This window comes from Plectropomus leopardus, chromosome 21 (genome assembly GCF_026936395.1).
Source record: "Plectropomus leopardus strain MGB_pleo_1.0 chromosome 21, ASM2693639v1, whole genome shotgun sequence".
Taxonomy (NCBI): Eukaryota; Metazoa; Chordata; class Actinopteri; order Perciformes; family Serranidae; genus Plectropomus; species Plectropomus leopardus.
Window position 1 is genome coordinate 19154994 of NC_142196.1, and position 19485 is coordinate 19174478.

Sequence of the window (19485 nt, forward strand, 5' to 3'; positions counted from 1 at the left end):
CTGGAGTAAATGTATGTAATTATGTTCCATCACTGAAATGCAGCACTGAAAAACTGCAAAACCCACCAAGATAAAAGTGATGCTATAAATGTGTTTCAGACAGGTGGTTGCTGAGGCTTTACAAACAGTGCTTATGAACAGCTCTTATGCAGGTTTAGACTGAAATTACTTTCACACCTGTAGTTCAAATCATTTGTTTATTTAAAAAAGTTTAGATTGAGTGTCGTCTTCATGTTTCTTTCGAGAGTCAGTTTCAAGTCCGTACTGACTTGATATATACAAGCTAAGGCACGTGAAAGCCATATAAACAAATAACACAAGATGGACAACTTTTAATGAACACCATCCTGCTGTGTCAGTATCACATGGACCAAACCAAATTCTGGTGACTGACTCAGCTGCCCATGTGTTTATTTTTCTTCTCTTGTGTCACGAAGAGCTCACATGGAAGTAATTGATGATGAGCATTATTAGTCGGGATTGCAGCTAGACCTTAAATGTCAAAAATAAGAAGAGGCGTCTTGTACTGTAATAGAAGGATTGGTTACAGTGTGGTTTCAAGTGTACAGTTTACTCACTTTCAATAAGATATTCCTAAAATACACATACTAGGACACAAGCACAACACAGCCTTGTTTTAGGTAGCGTTGTAACGAATGTCTTTCTTTCATGTTTAAAGCTTCTATTGGGCTTTTAAAATTGAAGCACTGAACCACAAAGACAAAAACCTACTTTTTTAGAGGGTCTTGATCTGGTTCCTTAATCTACACCTAAGTTTGATTAACAGCTTTTATGCCGATATAAATAAGGAGTTGACAGATTATCAGCCTGGCTGATTATTGTAGCCGATATTTGGTATTTTGCCAATTTTCTGTATATGCAATTTATTTTAATAAACACAGATAAAATTAACTAATTAAAAAGTGCAAAGAAAATGCCAGCATGGGAGGAACTTTTACTTAGTACAACCTCAGGGAGCTATTTTTATTTATTCATTTTTAATTTAAAATTTCACTTCACAAAAATTAGATTTTGAAAGTTTCAGTTTGGATTAAACATTTGCTAAAGGAATTTAAACAAAGTTTTGTGTTGTAATTTGTTATATTCCAAATTCTAAATATTGACAGACAGATTTTTATTTTTATTGTAACTGCATATTGTTTTCAAATCTTGGTTATCTGCCTCATTAACTACTAATAATTGGTATCGGTATCAGCCCTGATATCAGTCTATCCCTAATATAAATGACACCGAATAGGTTTTAAAGCATCCTTCAACTGACCTGAGGCAATCAGAAAGAGCACCATAATGCTCATATTGCTGAACGGATCAAAGAAGGACAGAAGTTTTTATATTCAGTTTTAAGCCTTTTTCGAGCTTATTCTGACTCATTTTAATTCAGAAAACGTATTTCTTGTAATGACGCAGCAGATTTCACCTGGGACTCAGCACTCTGTCTCAGGCTCCGTAATCAAGTCTGTCTTTACATTAACACAGAACCATTTTTCACCTGTCACCAGCGTCTCATTTCAGACTCTGGGATAGGGATGATTGTGTATGACTGTGGCCCACTGGTCTGTGTGATGGCTGCTGAGTCATTGCTAATGTGCATCTGTTTCAGGCAGCGAGATCCCCTGCTGCAATGAGAAAAGTCCGCAGGGACAGTGAGTTATGAGGGAGAGGCAGAAGATTAATGGCTTGAATAGTACCAGCCTCTGTGATTTGACTATTGCCTAAGTGAATGAAAAAATATTAGTGTCCCATGTAATCATTCTGTTTGTACAACCCACTAATTTCAAGTGCATGGCAACACATTTTCCTTTCTGACTAACACAGGGTTTATTGATGTTAATTTGGTTGTAAATAATATTGAGTATGTTTTATTAATTATTTGAAACCTGACAAAATTGGCTTAACTTCTTAGAAAAAAAAACAAGGAATGAAAGCAATGAGCAACGAAAGAAGAAATGACCCAAAAATGAACAAGAAAATAGTAAAACTTACAAGAAAATTACCTTAAAATTAGTTACAACAACAACAAAACAAAACAAAAAAAAGAAAAATTAAATAATAATAAAAAAATCAATAAGGCAAACAAGCACTTGGAAAATGTGCTTAAAAGTGAATATAATTCTGTAACATAATTATGTAGGTAATTATGATCATTATAATATAGGTTATCCCTAGCTTTTTTCTTTTTTTTTTTCTTTTTTTTTTTTTTACAATTTATGGCACATTTCCTACCTAAACTGCTCATTGCCATTTTTCCACTATTTTGTTTTAAAGAAACTGCACCAATTTGCTCAGAGTTAAAAGGTTTATATATTGTGAAAGGCATCTGAAAAAAGGCACAAGGAAAATGTCTTCGCTCCAGGTTTTAAAGGGTTAAAGTTTATCTGTAGTGACTCATATATCAATATGCATTTACAACATTAAGGTGATTTGGTTTAGTGCCATGCTACACTTTTGTTTTGTTCCTCACACTTTGTTTTCGTGTCTCCCCAGGGGTCTCTTACTCATACGTGCAGGGGCAGGCAGGAGATGAGGACGCCGCAGTGGACGTGAGGCTGTACAGTCACCGGTGGAGGAGATGGCTTCCCCCAAAACCTCGTAACATGGACAGTAACAGGGCCAGTCAGGAGCAGGACCAGGATCCTGAGCAAGAGGAGCCAGAGGGCTTTCCAGGCCTGCTGTCTGCAGAGGAAACAGACAACAGCTCCCAGATAGAGGTGGGTGCTGATTCACACAGAGGTCATAACAGAGATAACTATGTGTCCTTTTGTGTTTTCAAAATGAAAAAAATAATTTAAAAAATCTGTGGCTCGGGGGGAGTGGTCGAAATTCTGGGAGAGTTGTGAAACAGAAAACTTGAGGTTTGGAGTTCAATGGAAAACTATGGTAAGTGTATCATGCATGTTTTTTTTTTTGTTTTTTTTTAGTTTGACTCATACACGTGACTCAAAGTTTTGTGCTGCTGTTGCACTGATTTCAACTGTTTATTTAATTTGCAAGTTCCCCAAATTTATGGAGGTGCCTAAATCACCTGAGCACTCCCTTTTATTGTGTAATTTGGCAGCAATAAAAGTCCGACGTACGCATGCTTTTCCCACACAGGTGTTTTCACACATTACGCCTCTGCTCAGGGCTGCGTGGGAATGTACAGACTGCGGCTTGTGTGACATGTCTCTGATCTTGTGATTAGTTTTGCTGCACCTGTTTGGGTGGGACAGGTTGTGTCATATTCTTGTCATTGAAAGTTTATGACTCTTAAATTGTGTTCACATCAAATTCATGTTTACCATGGATCCTTACAAACTCTTAAAAGGCATTGAATTCGTCAATCTAAAAATCAGGCCTTAATTGGTATTAAAATGGCTTAAATTAATCTTCCATAAGTCTTAAAATGCTCAGACATGGAAAGTATAATTATATTAATCCTTTTTTTCTGATGTTAAATTGTAAAATCTCTAAGTGGTAACATCTGTTTTTCTGAAATAATTTAATAATTTCCTCCTCTTAAACTCATGATGGGAATCCAAGCAGTCAATCTCGCGTGCAGAATGAAAAACACAAAATCAACATGAAAATCAGACAGAAGTGCCAGACATTCTCCTCTTAGGTTGGTAAACCTAAAACATACTTTTATGATAATATAATATATTTATTGTCTGCCATGTGTTTCACTCAAAATGTTTGTTGTGTAGTTTCTTTTCTTCAATTTTATTTATTATAAAAAATAGTCTCAAAAAAAGTCTTAAATCTAACTTGCCATAAACTGCAGGGACCCTGAAATTCCTAGTTGGAATTATGACTCTGCTCTGATTTATCGACTTCTTACTTAATGATACAGAAGTATTTGTAAGTCAGAATCACTCTCGTAATAGAAGAAGCTTTGTCCGCATGGCGTTTCGTCTATTTATATTAGCTTTTAGCTAATAGCTTTTTCTGCCACTGTTACCTCGATTTTTGCAGCTTCTTCTTGGATGCTGCTGCTCCTACCTGGTCACTACCTTTTCACATTGTATGTAGTGGTCATTAAATAACGAAACTTTGAGTTTTGTCCAATAAGGAACCCAAAGCATGGGTATCTGATGAACTGGTAATGAGACTTAACAATCAACCAATTTTCTCCAGAGTTACATACAGCACCTTTAAGTCCTGACCTCACCTACATGCTGTTATGGGCTCAGGGCTACACACTATTGTCCAAAGGTTGCAGCTCATCAATTTCCCAACTAAAATACAGTCAGACAGCAGAGTCTCTGCAGATAAATACACTGCCATACCCTTCATAAGTGGGTCATAAGTGATGACTAAGAGGAATTACTTTTGCATAAGTCTATGCATTGTTTTTTTAGGAATATCATGCGTTGCATATCTTTGAGTTAAGTTCTTTTAGTGTTTAATTGTCTGTCATTTGGTTATTCATCAAATTACGGAAAGCATTTGAGTTATCGTGTTCCGTAGCCACAGTAAGATCAATGAGGTCTTCTGACGAAGGCTCACTGGCTGCCCCGAAATGGAGGCTTAAACCCAAAGGGGACAGTGCTTCCCATAGTTATAAAAAACACAGTCAGCTGATGGTTTTAATAAGCTGTTAAAAACTTGCCTGTTGTGCTGTAATGGGTGTTCGCCTTCTTTGTTTATTGTTTTTATTGTTTTGTCTGTTTGACCTCTATATTTGCCATCTGTGTACTTTTGATTGTTTGGACTGACTCTAGACTCTAGTTTCAAAAGGCACTTTATAGATAAAGTTTAATTACTTACAAAGTCATGCAGCAATAATTATGGTAGTAGAGTGTTGTGAATACAAAGTCCACTGAAAAAATGAAGCATTCCTTGTAATATAATGCTGTTAAATGCAAAGCTTTATTTTGAAGAAGTAAATATGGTTTCCTGAAAAAGGCCAATGAATGACGTCGATAATCGCTTTAGTCAAAGTTTGCCTTCTTCCCACTGAATGAATTCAGACGTTATTGTGCCTCTGTTGAGGTCAGTGCAGCTTCGCACAGTAAACCCTCCTGTCGAGTAAAGAAGCCAACTAATATAAAGAGAATGAATCGATAAAGTCCTCTGTCGAGAGCCGACCCAAAAATACTCTTTGGTTGCTTCCCTGGAGCAATTATAAATCTCCCTGGAATAGTGGATGTTTAGTAATGAAAAAGAAGACCAGGAGGGGTCTTTGAGGATTAATATTTTATATCAAATTAAGCTCAGCCCTCAGGTGTTCGTCTACCTTCTTCGTGTGGTTGGATCCTCTTAAACTTGACCTCGGAGAGACCAGAACAGGAAATTAACGTGGCCTCCCACAGTTCCAAGGGTTTAGTGGAGCCGCTGGAGATTAATAGCCGGGTTCATCTTGTGTTTGTGTCTATGTAAATGAAAGGCATCGCCCGTGTCCCCTTGTTATGGCGCCTCGGCCATGCGCACAAACTCGAGGTGTTCAGTCATAATGCTGGCAGCCGCCTGGGCTCAGACAGCTCGTTAAGTTTTCCTGTGGCTTCTAATCATCTCAGGTTCACAGCCTGGCGTCTCTCAGCGAGGAGGGAGGAGGCTTTGATCGTCAGCTGTAATCATTCATACACTCTTGTACTCACACACACACACACACACACACACACACATTTATGCTGGGACACAACTGACACACTCATTGTTTTCGCTCTCCGAGGCTCATTTGTTGTTGCTGAATGGAAAAACAGTCCGTGGCACAAACACCCCATCATTCCTACTGTCATTACTCGTCTCACACACACACACACACACACACACACACACACACACACACACACACACACACACACGCACACACACACACACCTGCATCCAACTCCTTGTTGACATGAGAAAAGCGTTCATATTCGGAGGACAGAGCAGCACACACTGTGTTGAAATCTTCCGCTCAGCAGCGAGCTGAATGGATTTAAAGACTGTCTTATTTGATCAGATGAGGGACTGTGTGTCCACGGAAAGAAAAAATCTACTCTTAAGGCTTTTGCACACTAAGTCTGTATCTTTAACTCCATTTCACTTCACTTTTGAATCCATCATCCTGGGGCGAGGGGATATAGCTTAAAATATTATCACGCTTAAAAAGTTTCATATTGAATCGACAGTTATCTACCAAAAAAAGTCACATCATTATTTCTTCTGAGGTTAAAGGCTGATTTTTCCTCCTGAGTTGAAGTTAAAGAAACCATACTGTTAACTGTAGTTTAAACTATTATTCAACTTTTCCCAAACAGTAGACCATTTTACAAATCTGAGGTAGATTAAAAACAGCTATATTAACATAACATTGTTATTCAAGAAAACAATAAAATAGACATAGAAATTTCAATTCTGCTCTACAGCATGGCAGACTCTTTGGACTGACAGTTTAAGACTATTGTAGATGTTTTAGCTGACAGTCTAGACCGAAAATAAATAGACAAAACAAAACATCTTGGTGGTCAGTACTTTCTGTGCAAGCTTTACATCCTCGGTTCATAATTTCTGCAGTTTGTCAATCAAAACAATAACAAAGCACTCTGATGACGTCTTAAAGTAGCATTTAAAAGTCTCTCTGATGTGACCGATGCCGAAATCATGATTAAATGCACGAACGATATATTCATGTTACTTGTAGTCACATTAAGTCATATCATCATATGAAGCAGTGGGTCAGTTAGTCAGAATTAACTTCCTAACTCACCATTAGCTTTAGATGAGTAAACTTTACAGTGACTGTAGCCAACGTTATGTGGCAAATTCAATCACAGTGCAACGTTATCCGTGGTAAAAACAGATCATGCTAAAAACACTGCCCCCCTCTACAGGCACATGGATGGTTTATTTATATGGAGGATTTATCGAACATGTATAACATCAGTATCAAGGAAAATTATAACAAGATATTTATTGTTATCCGATTTTGTTACCGTTGGACAGAGCCAGGTTAGCTGTTTTCCCCTGTTTCCAGTCTTTATGCTAAATGTGAACTGATATAACTAATATTTACTGTACAGACATGAGAGTGGTATTAATTTTCTTATTTAACTCTTAACAAAGTATGTTTGGCAAATCTGTTAAAATAAGGAAAACATAACTTGTTTTAATTTCAATAAATCAGGTTTCTCCTTTAATAGAACTTAGGAAATCTCTCCATCTGCTTCATTGTTTCTGCTTCGAGGTCAGTCTGTGTTTGGGTTAACTGGTGCCATAAAGCGAGTTTCCAACAATAGATTCATCTCACCTTGACATGCAGGTTTATAACAGTGGCTTTAACAGCAGACTGTCTGACGCCCTGAATGACTGTGTGACTCACTTTGTTAGCTATCAGATTAAACAGCCTCTCAGCTTCAGGTCACTGTAAGGTAGGAAGAGTTGGAACAAACTGTGGGAACGAGTCGCTATCACTGAATTCAAGCCAGATCTCATCACTGTTTTATTCAGGTTTGGCTGCTGCTAGTGCAGACATGCTGTCAGTGATGGCTTGTGGTTAAGCAGTTGTATTTTTATGTTTTGGTATTCTATCATCCAAAGTGCTGGTTCACAGCAGTTTTTTAACCTGTTTTTAGGTCCCAAACATTTCATAAACCCAGCTGTTAGGGTGTCATGTGTGACTCGGAGAAGACTTAAAAGAGATAAGTCTGAGACGTTTTCACATCTAAAGACTAAAGCAGGTACACATGCACTGTGCGATTTTAGGCTGTCCCATCGTGAAAGAAGCTTGGCTATGGTCATGGCTCTGAAACAATAGTGTTATGTTGCACAGTAAGAGGGGTGTAAGGATGGCTGTTGTCATGGTCTTGCGATCAAAGACAGCCTGGGGTAATATTCTGACAGTGTCAGAAATTTGGGAAAACTATTGCACTGTGTGACTGCTTTTACAACCTATGTCTACTAACCAACTAATAGAAATGTAGCATGAAATGAGGCACCGATCAGCACCACTCTACAGGTCATCATATTTAGACAGCTTCTTGTTCGACATCATTATAATCCACAAAGATAAAATGTATTTGGTTATAAACTTGACATTTTGGATTTTGTCCCTGCAACTTGTTACCACCCTATTCTAGTGAGAGAAGACCATGGGGATGAGCGGCAATTTCTCACTAAAATAAGTGTCGTTGGTTGACCAGAACCATGCCAATTTAAACACGAGTACTTTTAGTTTTTTTAATAAAGGAGTGCATGTTTAAATACATGGGATTTATAGTTCTGTTTTTTTCCCATGGTATCAAATTGGGTAACTTCTTTGTATATTACCTTGCATTTTAAATTGTGTTTGCTTATCTTTAGATTGTTGAGATGGTGGATAAAATTATCGGTACGCTGATATAATCCTGACTCATACAGCCACTATGCACTGTTTTGGCTTCTGATAAACCCTGAATCACTCAAACTGGACTTCTTAGATTATAGTTGAACTTTTTCAAGAAGTGCTATTTTGGTCTCAGTCTAAGGGATCACCTGAAAGCCCTGTCTGCATACCAAGCGAGCCTCCACAGGGTCCTGACCTCAAGTTGGAGAAACTAGAGGTTGCTTACAGCTGTCAGGTGGCCCCATTTTAAGTCCTATCTTTATGAGGAGCATAAACAAACCACACAAATACACACACGGCAGCCATCTGGAAGATAAATTGTACAGACAACTTCCTTTTTTAAATCCTGTATCATATTGCAGCACCAAAACAGAAATCCAGATACACATAACTCCTCTCGGTCCCTCTGAATTAATGTGTACGTTTGATGGTTTCATGTTAACGCCTGGTTGTTCATATCTACCGTAAAGTTCAGCCTCTCCTGAGAATTTAGCCGATGTCAGACATGTCAGGTTGCCAATAAAAGCAGACATTGTATTGGTGTTTGGGGGTCGGTGTTTGTATAGCTTGCTTTGATGTGCAGTTATAAGGGTGTGGTTTATGGTTGTTATTGGATGTCTGGGACTCCACAGCTCAGGAGGCTCTTTGGGGGTTACATGCTCCACTACATTCACTGTTTATTTGTGTACTTCTTCAGGGAGAGAATTCACACAGCGAGGCAGCTCGGCTTGCTAATTTTCATTACTTCACTTGATTCCCAGTGCTGCTTTTACCCTTACTGCGCTCCATATTCAGAACCTGCAGTGAATGCAAATTAGTTTTTTTCCCTCTTTGTTTGTTTTGTTTCTCAGTTTGTCAAGTTTGTTAAAAGGTTCCCGCAGGATAATTTGTTTGGAAAGAGATGTTTACTTGTCTTATGTTGTTCAGTGTTTAAACTCTGTAATGCTATACCATCTCATGCAGCTGCTCGAGCTGGAGATGCTCTGCCGATGCACCTGTGGTTGTTTATATTTCAGTGTGTGTCCAGTCTGCCTCAGTCTTTAAAGGGATATTTTGCTGATTTTCAACCAGCTCTGTATCAAGACAATGTGGGAAGTATGTGTGGATGAACTGTCATAAACTTTTCTCTATCTAACCAGTGTCCACGTATCCCTCCTTCACCCTCAGGGCTAGTTTTACTGGCTCTTGAGGGCTGTTGCACGAACTACAGGCTGTACTTCTGCATTTTCGTATTGCCTACTAACTTATGCCAACCCTACTGCCACCACCACTTAATCAAAGAGTATACAGCTGCTCAAGAAACACACTTGTCCCTCTCTCTGTCTCTCAAACTTGGACCGAAATCCTATCAGATGGTACAACTCAGCAGTGCTGATCGAATATAAAACAAGATTATGTTGCTGAACTCGCTAGTCCTCTACTAAAACGTTGTCAGAAACGTGTTTTACTGCCCCATTTCACCAAAATGATGAGAGATAATGATCAAGAAGTGGGTGCCACACTGCTTCCTGCACAGTGAGAACGGAAGCGAAAAATCAGAGATCAAACCGTTAAACTATGCAGCGCTGGTCAAATAAAAACCACTATTCTGTTACTGAGTTGCATATTGCATGTTGTAGCTTACTGTTTGACTGTAATATGAGATCCAGCTGACCGCTGTTGTTTCTGACAGACCATTTCATATTAAGTCAGGTGCATAGCATTAGTTGTAGGTTATCTACCACTTGAGCAAAAGCACCCATTTTCTCTGTTTTCGCTGGTCATGTAGCACCAATTTCAAAAGTATTTGTGTCTTTCTGCTGCAGAGACGGCCTAGTTTTATGTGAGGACCTTCTTTATATCGGTGAAATACTTCTTTAACTATCTTACTAAGCATCTTTCCAAGTGGGTCAGCCAACTTGTTGGTTTGCAGACAGAAAAATATATTATTGTGTAGTGCATCCAAGCACCTCTCTGTCCTTCAACATCACTTTAAAATACACCCACATTCTGTTTTGAACCCATCAGACATCTTCCAAATCCAATTAATGAGATCTGCAGAACAACGCTTAAATAATATATCAGATGCTTGGATTCGTCTCAGAGTACTTATTCACTTTGTACGCATATTGTATAATTTAAAAGATAAAAGGATGCAGATCAGTGTTTAGTTACACTGCTACTTCAGCTGCTTAGAGGTCTTTACAGGTCATCTGAGGAACCTGACCCAAAATTATACTCAGGTTGAGGGAGAGTCACTTTATTGCCATGCTCTTAGTGTCAATATGTCAAAAGCGCTCTGGGATTTTTAAAATTTAATTTCACTGGTCTGTTTCAGACGTGAAGACTTATACATCATACTAAAGTATTTGCACTTCTATGAGAAAGAATGAGAAATTGGCCGATGCTGCACAGACAAGTATGTAGTTTCACATTCTTGAGTTTCAAAACACACACACACACACGCACACACACACACACAAACACGCACCACCACCACCACCACCACCAATACCATCAAGCTGCTACAACTGGCACGAGATGGAGAAGCAGACGGCGGAGCGAATCGATGAATAATGGATCACAGGCATTATCAGCTGATGAAGAGCTGCACACATAAGCGATGGCATCCTTTTTAATGCTTTTTCAAACAGGCAGCACTCTGATTTAAGTGTGTACTCTACTCTTTGTAAGAGTGTGTGTGTGTGTGTGTGTGCGCGCGTGCGTGCGTGCGTGTGTGTGCTTGTGTGCGCATACGCACAGGATGGTACTATCTTACATCTGACAGACAGTTTAATCCCAACATACTGGAACATTTATTCAGGGATCAAGTCCCGCTTGAGCATACATGAAATTTTATTTTCTCAGGAGTAAACACGTGGTTGCATTTGAAGGGATTCCAGTTTTCTGTGAGCACTTTATTTATTTTTCTGACAGTTACTGGTGAATCACAGCCATGACTACGTCCTCGGTATCAGATTTAAGAAACATCTTAAAAAATCTTTAGAGCTTTTTTTTAAAGGTGAAGTTATGCGTTTCTTTATATTCTGTGTCTCCCCTGTGTTAAGGAGCCATTCAGGAGTGAAAACAACATATTCAGGTCTCAGTTTAATGCAGTATTGATGTGGTGAGCAGCTTGAGTAAAAGCTTCACACAGAGATGGGAGTGAATCTTTGTGAGTGAATCATTGCTAAACTTTGTTTTTGTGCTCCAGAGACAGAGAAAGGAACATTGTTGGCTGCAATTTTCATTTTTTTCCATCTCTATCTGTTTCAGTTTATGATTTCCAGATGAAAAATGGGGCAGAAGTCCCCAACTGAAGCCGCGTGGCGAGGTCACAGTCCTCTCCTCTCCTCTCCTCTCTTCTCCTCTCCTCTCCTCTCCACTAACTCGTTAATCATGTGGTCATCTATCTTACATCAACCTCGTTTGAGATTTTCAGTGCAGCTCTGTCTCATCTCCACTCCTGCTATGTCTCTGAGGGTCAACTTGAACTCAGCCCACTGATTGGTGTACATGTGCATCCCCATATACTGTCACAGTACCAGTTGAGGCATGTACATATCAGAGTAAATCAACCTCAGATCTATCTAGGTGTGTTAGTCCAACTTCAAGAAATTTGATTTAGTCAGACTAACATGTATACGTGTATTTTAAAAGTCCAGTTTTAGATAAACTAACACAACAATTTAACTTTTTCAAACATCATGTAAATGTACTGACTGTCCTACATGAACAGAGGCCTTGTAAAAAATGTAAAAAATAATGACTTTTTTTGGGCAAAGCAAGGCGGTTTTGTAAAGCCCTTTTCATATGCAGAGGCAGGTTCAAGGTCCTTTACAGAGAAGTTAAAACAACACAGCGCAATAGAATGATTCAAAATAAAAACCATTGCCATTTTTGTCTTCATTTGATGGCATACACTATAGAGGTAAGAAGAAACGAGAGAAGAAGGAGGAGGAATGCAATAAACGTCCTTATTAAGGCTCAGACTGTCTGAATTACTTAGTCCTTATATCAAGAGTTCAGTATACCCCATTTTACCTAAAGCCATCACCTGTCTCAGCATCATGCACATTCAGACCTTCAGCTGACCAAAACAAGCTGTGCAAATACAAAGGTTCAGCTCAGGTACTGTGTGAAAAACAGGAATATATATCACTACTAGCTCATAGCTTCTAATAAATATGCTCTGCTCTGTCCTGCTGTTGATGATTTGTGCACAGAACATTTTACATTTATAAAATGTCAGCAGTCATTTTTCTGCTCAGATTTGTATGCCTTTGTAGCAGCTGTTTCCAGAAGCATTTGGGTTTTCTGTCCGTCTATCTCATTCTTGTGAACACAATATCCCAAGAATGCATGTGAGGAATTTTGTCAAATATGGCACAAACGTCCACTTAGACTCCAAATGAAGTCAAGATGGACTGAACAGATTTTGGTGGGCAAAGATCACTTTGACCTCACAAAATACATTTTTGGCCATAACTCAAGAATCCATATGCTGACTACGACAAAATATCACACAAATGTCTGTTTCTATGGATTTTCGGTTCCTTGCAGTAACATTTATATTTGAAGCATTGTCTACAGTATTCACTGACAAGTTCCATTTTGCCAAAAAACACACTTAATGCCTTTTAATTAAATTTTTATTTTCAAAGTCATCACTACATGAGTATCACCAGACATAGATCTAAACTGGAACTTAACTAGTTGGTGGTGGCATACAACTATAGGGTGGATATTCAAGTTAATTCTTGTGATTTAAAAGTTCAGTGTTTTTAACAACCAACCAATTATGTGTTTGACAATGTGTGTATTTTAAAGCAGCCTGCCCTCAGCAAGTGTGCAAGCAGCTTATTACGATCCATACTTATGTTTATTGTAAGGCCCCGCCCACTACTGGTCATACAAAGCCACAAAGTCTGCATAATGTTGTATACAGATCACATAGGCCCTTTAGGGTGAGAGTGGTGGAGGGTTCAGATAAATAAAGGAGGTCTGTTTTTTAATGACAATGATAATTTAATAAGGATTTTTACTTTTTTCTTCTACTATTACTCAAGCCAGTTAAATGATTATCAAGTAAGTTGATAATTAGATTAATTGTTGACAACTAATCAATTAATGGTTAGAGGTCTATTCTAATAATGGATGAGTGATACTGTAAAATAGAAAATACCAACTTTCGTGTTTGTAGTAGGACTCTTTTTTTGTCTGATAATCAGACTGAATTACCATTGTGTGAGTTCACCAAACCTAAATTCAATTTTCAGTTTTAATTTGTAATGTATTTAAGTGATTAGTGTTTTGCAGATCTACTTGGATGAAGGTTTCTATTCTCTAAATGTTTATAGGATTGCGGCCCACCTGTCCCAGTCGACAGCCCTGTTAGAAGTCTTCAAAACAGAGCCAGTAGCAACATCTCATACCGTGTTTGTATTTTCAAACATCAATATCAAGCACCACACTTTACTAGCTGGCACATTTTGGCACCAGTTTCCAGTGCATGATTTAAAGAAACAGACAGTACTTTCCTCCCACAGCCTCCCACCGAAGCTCTCTATGTAATTGTGTATTTTTGTATGTGTGAGGCTGATTCTTTGGTCAGGCACCCTGTAGTCTGTTTGCTCACAGCTTCACGTCCACCTACAGCCAGCTGGACGACGGCCACCCTGCCCACCTTCCCCTTCACTGGCCCCTCTCACCTCTGAGGAGCCTCCATCTCTTTCGGCTGTTCTCCACACGACCGAAAAACATCTTGTGCTGATTAGCAGGAAACTTTACAGCCGTGCATTTGTGTCTGCTCTTTTACAAGTGCCCTTGTTTTCTATTCTGAAAATAATGTGCTGACTAAGGCTGCCTGGAGGGGCCTTTTTGCCTGACACGATTTGTCTGCACTTTAAGCTGTGATGAAGGGCTTCTGGCAGTGTTTGTTTAAATCTACAAATTGATCAAAAGTAACACCACCTACATGGCTGAACTCCATTTTGATATTTATCAATCCCACAGAGGCTTCGCTAAGCCTGAAACATTATCTCTCCTTCTTATATTCTGGGCTGAATATTGTGCCGAGGTATTAGATTATAACTCTCTGAGGGAAATATGAATCCTTGAAGCAAAACGAACTGAACAGAGAGGGATTGTGTTTTAATTAATGTTTGTCTCATGGCCTTTTGACAACCGAAGCGCGGTAGCTCAGAATAATATCTCCCATATATCAAAGTATGCTGTGTGGGTTCCTGTTAGTGAGATCACAGTGTACACTTCCCATCCAGCAAAACACTCCCTTTAACAGTGTTTTAGATAAAAGGCACAGCTGTAAGGTATCTCATTAGACCCACAGGGAAAGAGACGAGCAGTAGGAAGCCCACGACATTCCTCCTAATTCTGTAAAGGAAACAATAAAAGCAGACGAGGCCGCTCCCACATGGCTTATAAAAGTCCACAAATGTTGCTCTTATAAAAAGCAATCCTGACTGTGCAGTCTGGTTTTAAGAGTGGAAGAAGTTGATTGGACCTCTTGTTTTTTTGTTTTTTCAATTGATTAGTAGATATTAAAACTTCTTCATGTGCTGATTGTGCTCTAATGAAAGCACAGATTTGAATGAAAGTAGAGAAATTACGCTCATATAGGAAATGATTGCACTGTCATTTAATCTAATTTAGCTGTTTTTTTTTCTTCTGCAGGAAAATTAAAAAATACTCTACGTTATTGATTTTCCATATGTTTCTTCTTAAGTAGAGGTTTAAATTGTTTTTAGAAATTGCAGCTAGCACTTTTATTAGATTGCTTTGAATTTAGGCTCACAGGATGCCTCTTTATAAATACATGTTCAGATTCTGTACGCTGTAAGCTGAATAATAAGAGCACACACTTGACTCGACTTAATTCACAGAGCAACACAGAAATATACACTCTCTGCTTCAAGCTGTATTACATTTTACTAAATAACTTTTGTTGTGTTATGTGTCTCACAGTCTTAATATCAGTGGGATAATATCACAGGGTGTATTTTTGCCATTTCTACAGGAGGATACAGACCACAACTACTATACATCAAAAACTTACAACCCTTCAGATCCATTGAGCAAGGAATTGTGGGTAGATATTGACCAGATGGACAAGGACAAAGTGAAGATCCACGGGATTCTGTCCAACACACACAGACAAGCAGCGGTAAGTCAATAGACAGCGTCAGAGGAGATTTAAAATGTGCATTTAACCTGTAAACTTTGGTTTAGATTTGGTGTCTTGGGAAGTCTAAGATGATGCTTATTTGATTTAATTGCTTATTTGCCAATCGTTAACACTTTTCTTTAAGTTAAATTCATTCAAATACACCTATATCTTAGGGATTTTTCCTATTTTCATAAGTTGCAGTTTAGTTTTGCACGGAAAACTGTGAACATATTGATTCAGTGGCGGTGCTAGCACTTTTGGTGCCCCCCATCCACGACCCCCCACCCCCACCTAGCTAACAATTTAAAAAAAGAAGAAAAAGATAGGAATATGTGCTAATTTGCTTTCAGTACTAGTAATTTGTTATAATTATCAAATAAATTAAAAAATAATTTAAACAAAAATTGCCAAAAAATTAACTTCATTAGATGACAATGTAAAAAATAATAAAAAGTACAAATTCATTTTCTGGTTGAACTATGCAGCATGATGCACCATTTTTGGGCTGATACTGATACCAAAGTTTAAAGTAACAATTTTGCCAACAGCTGATACCAACATTTTTATATTGTTGTTCATGTTGTTGTTTGTTGTTATTTCTTCTTCTTTTGTTTGCAAAAAGCCCTTTTTTTTAATATATCATAATTCCCTCTCTAATATCTATTTTATATTGCTGTGAAAACACAACTGTATCTCTTATGTTTCCTGCCAAAAACTACATTTTACAAGATTACATTGAACACATCCTGAGAACGTCCAAGAGTTTAAAGAGTTAGTATATATATATATATTTTTTATTTATCTATCTTCCATCTTTGCTGAGCAAGAGTTTTCTGTAAAAGGAAATTAAAGCGTGACCCATATAGATTTTCCCAAAATTAAGGCCAGTTACGTTCAGTGACTGAAGCAAATAAAAGCCTGGGCTATCAGTTAAAGTTTTACGCTATGCTATGTGCCACTCTATACACATAATGGGTATCAAATGAAGTACTCTAGGTTACTGGCATGGTACATTTTTAATACCCAACCTTATGTTCCTTCATCACACATTTAGTTTAGCTGTCGTGCAGTTACAATTCAGCTGAACTTGTGCTGACTTCAACACAAAAAACAGTTCCAGCGTGGCTGCACGTTAAAGTTAAGTTCAAGTTTCAAGTTCGGGTTTATTGTCATAGACATTAAAAAGTACAGTGTGCGTTCAATATTACGACTTGCATTACGCCCTGGCTCTCTCTCAGCCCTTAAAAACCCTAAATAATACAATAAATAAAATTATGTTCCCTGAGAATAAAACAATAGCAGCATATAACTAAGAAAATGGCAGCATATAATATAAACTATAGCAGCAGACAATACAACATAAATAATCCACAGTATCTACAGTCTAAGTTCAGTAGTTTGACCACCTGGGAGTAAAACTAACTCTGAGAAGGAGGTCTGAGCTCTGATGCTCTGCAGACGCTTCCCTGAGCTCCCGACTTTAGCTGAACATGTTCTTTATGGCAGCTCACTTTCAGCTCTTCCTTTCAGTAGCAATCTGCATTTTAAGATGTAATCCTCTCACAAACACACACCATGACGCCCAATCATATCAGTCATTGGTGCCAACAAGCCTGTTAGTTTAGCCAGAGATGTGGGCTTAAAGATATACAGAAAGATAAAACCAATGCCAACAACACAAGAAGAGATACTCAGTATTTCTGCGTTCTGTTTGTGGTACATATGTATATTCGTGAGGAGACTATTGGATACACTTCAAAAATGCTAAAATACTCCGTTATTTACATTTGCCTAGGATACCACAAAGACACTATCAATAGGGCCTATATTTGTTTTTGTTTTTTTTCTGAACTATTAACCCTTTGAAATCTGAGCAAATTGGCTTGATTTCAATAGTATTGGGAGGAGGCACTGTGCCATTTAACAAAAAAGGTCCAAAAATTTGCAAGAAAATTTTAGTTAACCCCCCCAAAACAAATGAGAAAATATTCTTTAAAAATGTAAGAAATATTTTTTTTTCTGTAACCTAATTTTGAATATATAGTTATGTTAACTATAAAAAATAAAATCTTGATATTTTATTTATTTATTTATTTATTTTTTATTCGTTCATTTATTGAATCTATAAAAATAAAATCTTGATATTTCCCCCATTGTTTACAATATATAATAATCCCAGCAATTTTTTTTTAGGTTTTTCTCTTGTCACCTTTTAGGGTTTTTTTTTACTAATTTGTGGAACATTTCTTGCCATGTAGTTCAATGCCTTCTCCCAAAGAAAAGATAAGAATCAATTTGATTTTCTTGTGTATGAGATGATTAAGTGCTTTTGAAAAGCGTCTGAACACAGCAAAAGAAAAATGCTGTTGATCCAGGAGTTATAGGGTTAAAGAAATAGGTAAAGTTTTTCCTTTAAGCATTTAAACTATTAAAAAGCTCCTCTGCAGTGAAGTTTTAAAAGCTCCCCTCCCTCCACCTCTGCACTAGCAGGTGACCCATGTGAGGTGCATACTGATGAGGTCACACAAGGCAGCAGTAGACCGAGTGGAGAAACAGAGCGGCATGGCAGCAGGGAAGCCACAGACTTAAAAAAAATAAAAAAGAGAGAAAGCACCCAGGGTGAACAATAGCTGGCGAGAGGAGAGAATAGAGTCCCACATTGTGCATTCTGCTCCTTTGCCTTCAGTCATGTAATGATGGATTGAACCAAACTATCTGAGGCAAGCTATTCTTTGCAGCCAGAGAACGGCCCAGCTAAGAGGCGAGGCTTTTCTTCCAAACAGTATAGGAGGAATGTGGGAGGTTTCTCTGACTTTGGCTTAAAAAATCAATAAGTGAATTTCCTGATTCAATGGCCAGCAGAGCAACGCAGAGTCAAAAAGGAGATATGGAAATCTTGCCTGCATGATTTCTTTGGGAAATTGCAGTACAAGAAGAAGTGAAAACCATCTGTGCTGAAAAGCAGCCACCGTGTCAGCACACTAACATTTTAAACAAATAGAGTTTATTATCATGGCAGTTAAAGTCCTGAGAAACTGCATAAAACTGAGTGCTGGAACGGGATTGGAGAAAACTTCCACGCTCCCTCCTGTCACTGCTGCCCACCAGCGCCTTGGCCCCCGACACTGAAAAAGAATTGGCCAATAAGGTCGTAAAACAAAACACAGCCGCAGAGGTCAGCTTCATCACAGGATTGCAGGAAAGTTAAGCTCTGGATTGGCTATATAGTCTGTTAGATTCAGTGTGGTTTGCCACATGATGACTCCTCCCGGTATAATCTAGGATCATGTGTAATAGCTCCATGTTTACTGAAGACTGCCATTCTCTGTAACATTTTCTGGCAGTGTGACTGTAGCATATATTCAGTTCAGGGATTAAATGCATAAACCATCATTTGTGGTAATATGCTTGTGAAGTTTGTTGCTCAATTGGACCAACATTAATTTGATGATATTATATTTTATAGAAACCCTTTTCATTATGTGTTAATTCCCATTAGCAGATAACTAAATGTATGGAAGCCCATTTTTGTCAAGAAAAAAAAAGGAACAGACAAAAGTTAGAAATTATACTAATGGTAAAAAAAATAAGTAAAAGTTCTGAGATACTGAGTTATAGATTCTAAGATTAACTAAATGATATATTATATGGAAACAATGAGTAAAACTTGTGGCTTAACTTATGTCGCATTTTTTGCTTGAAAACTTATAATTCTGACTTAATAAGAGTAAAGGTCAGGTTGTAGTTGAACAGAAACAGTTTGTGCGGCCGGGCTGGAAATCAAAAGATTTTATAGTTTTTCCGAACCACCATAATTCAGGGATTAAATACATAAACCATCATTTGTGGTAATATGCTTGAGACGTTTGTTGCTCATTTGGTCCAACAGTGATTTGATGATATTATAGTTCCTTGAAACCCTTTTCATAATGTGTTGAGTCCCATCAAAATAGTAATAAATGTATGGAAGCTCATTTCTGTCAAGAAAAGAAAAAAAAAAACAGACAAAACA

The 19485-nt window shown here is 38.0% G+C and overlaps 1 protein-coding gene across 2 annotated transcripts in view; it reads left to right on the forward strand.

The window, feature by feature from the left end:
• Positions 1–19485, forward strand: part of plxdc2b (plexin domain containing 2b) — a 120790-nt gene that overhangs the window by 49647 nt on the left and 51658 nt on the right. For both annotated transcript variants that reach the window (XM_088072328.1, XM_088072329.1), the window contains exons 2-3: positions 2506–2729; positions 15324–15470. In XM_088072328.1, the coding sequence (XP_087928454.1) occupies positions 2616–2729; positions 15324–15470 (261 nt within the window). In that variant the 5' untranslated portion in view covers positions 2506–2615. The remainder of the gene's footprint in view (positions 1–2505; positions 2730–15323; positions 15471–19485) is intronic.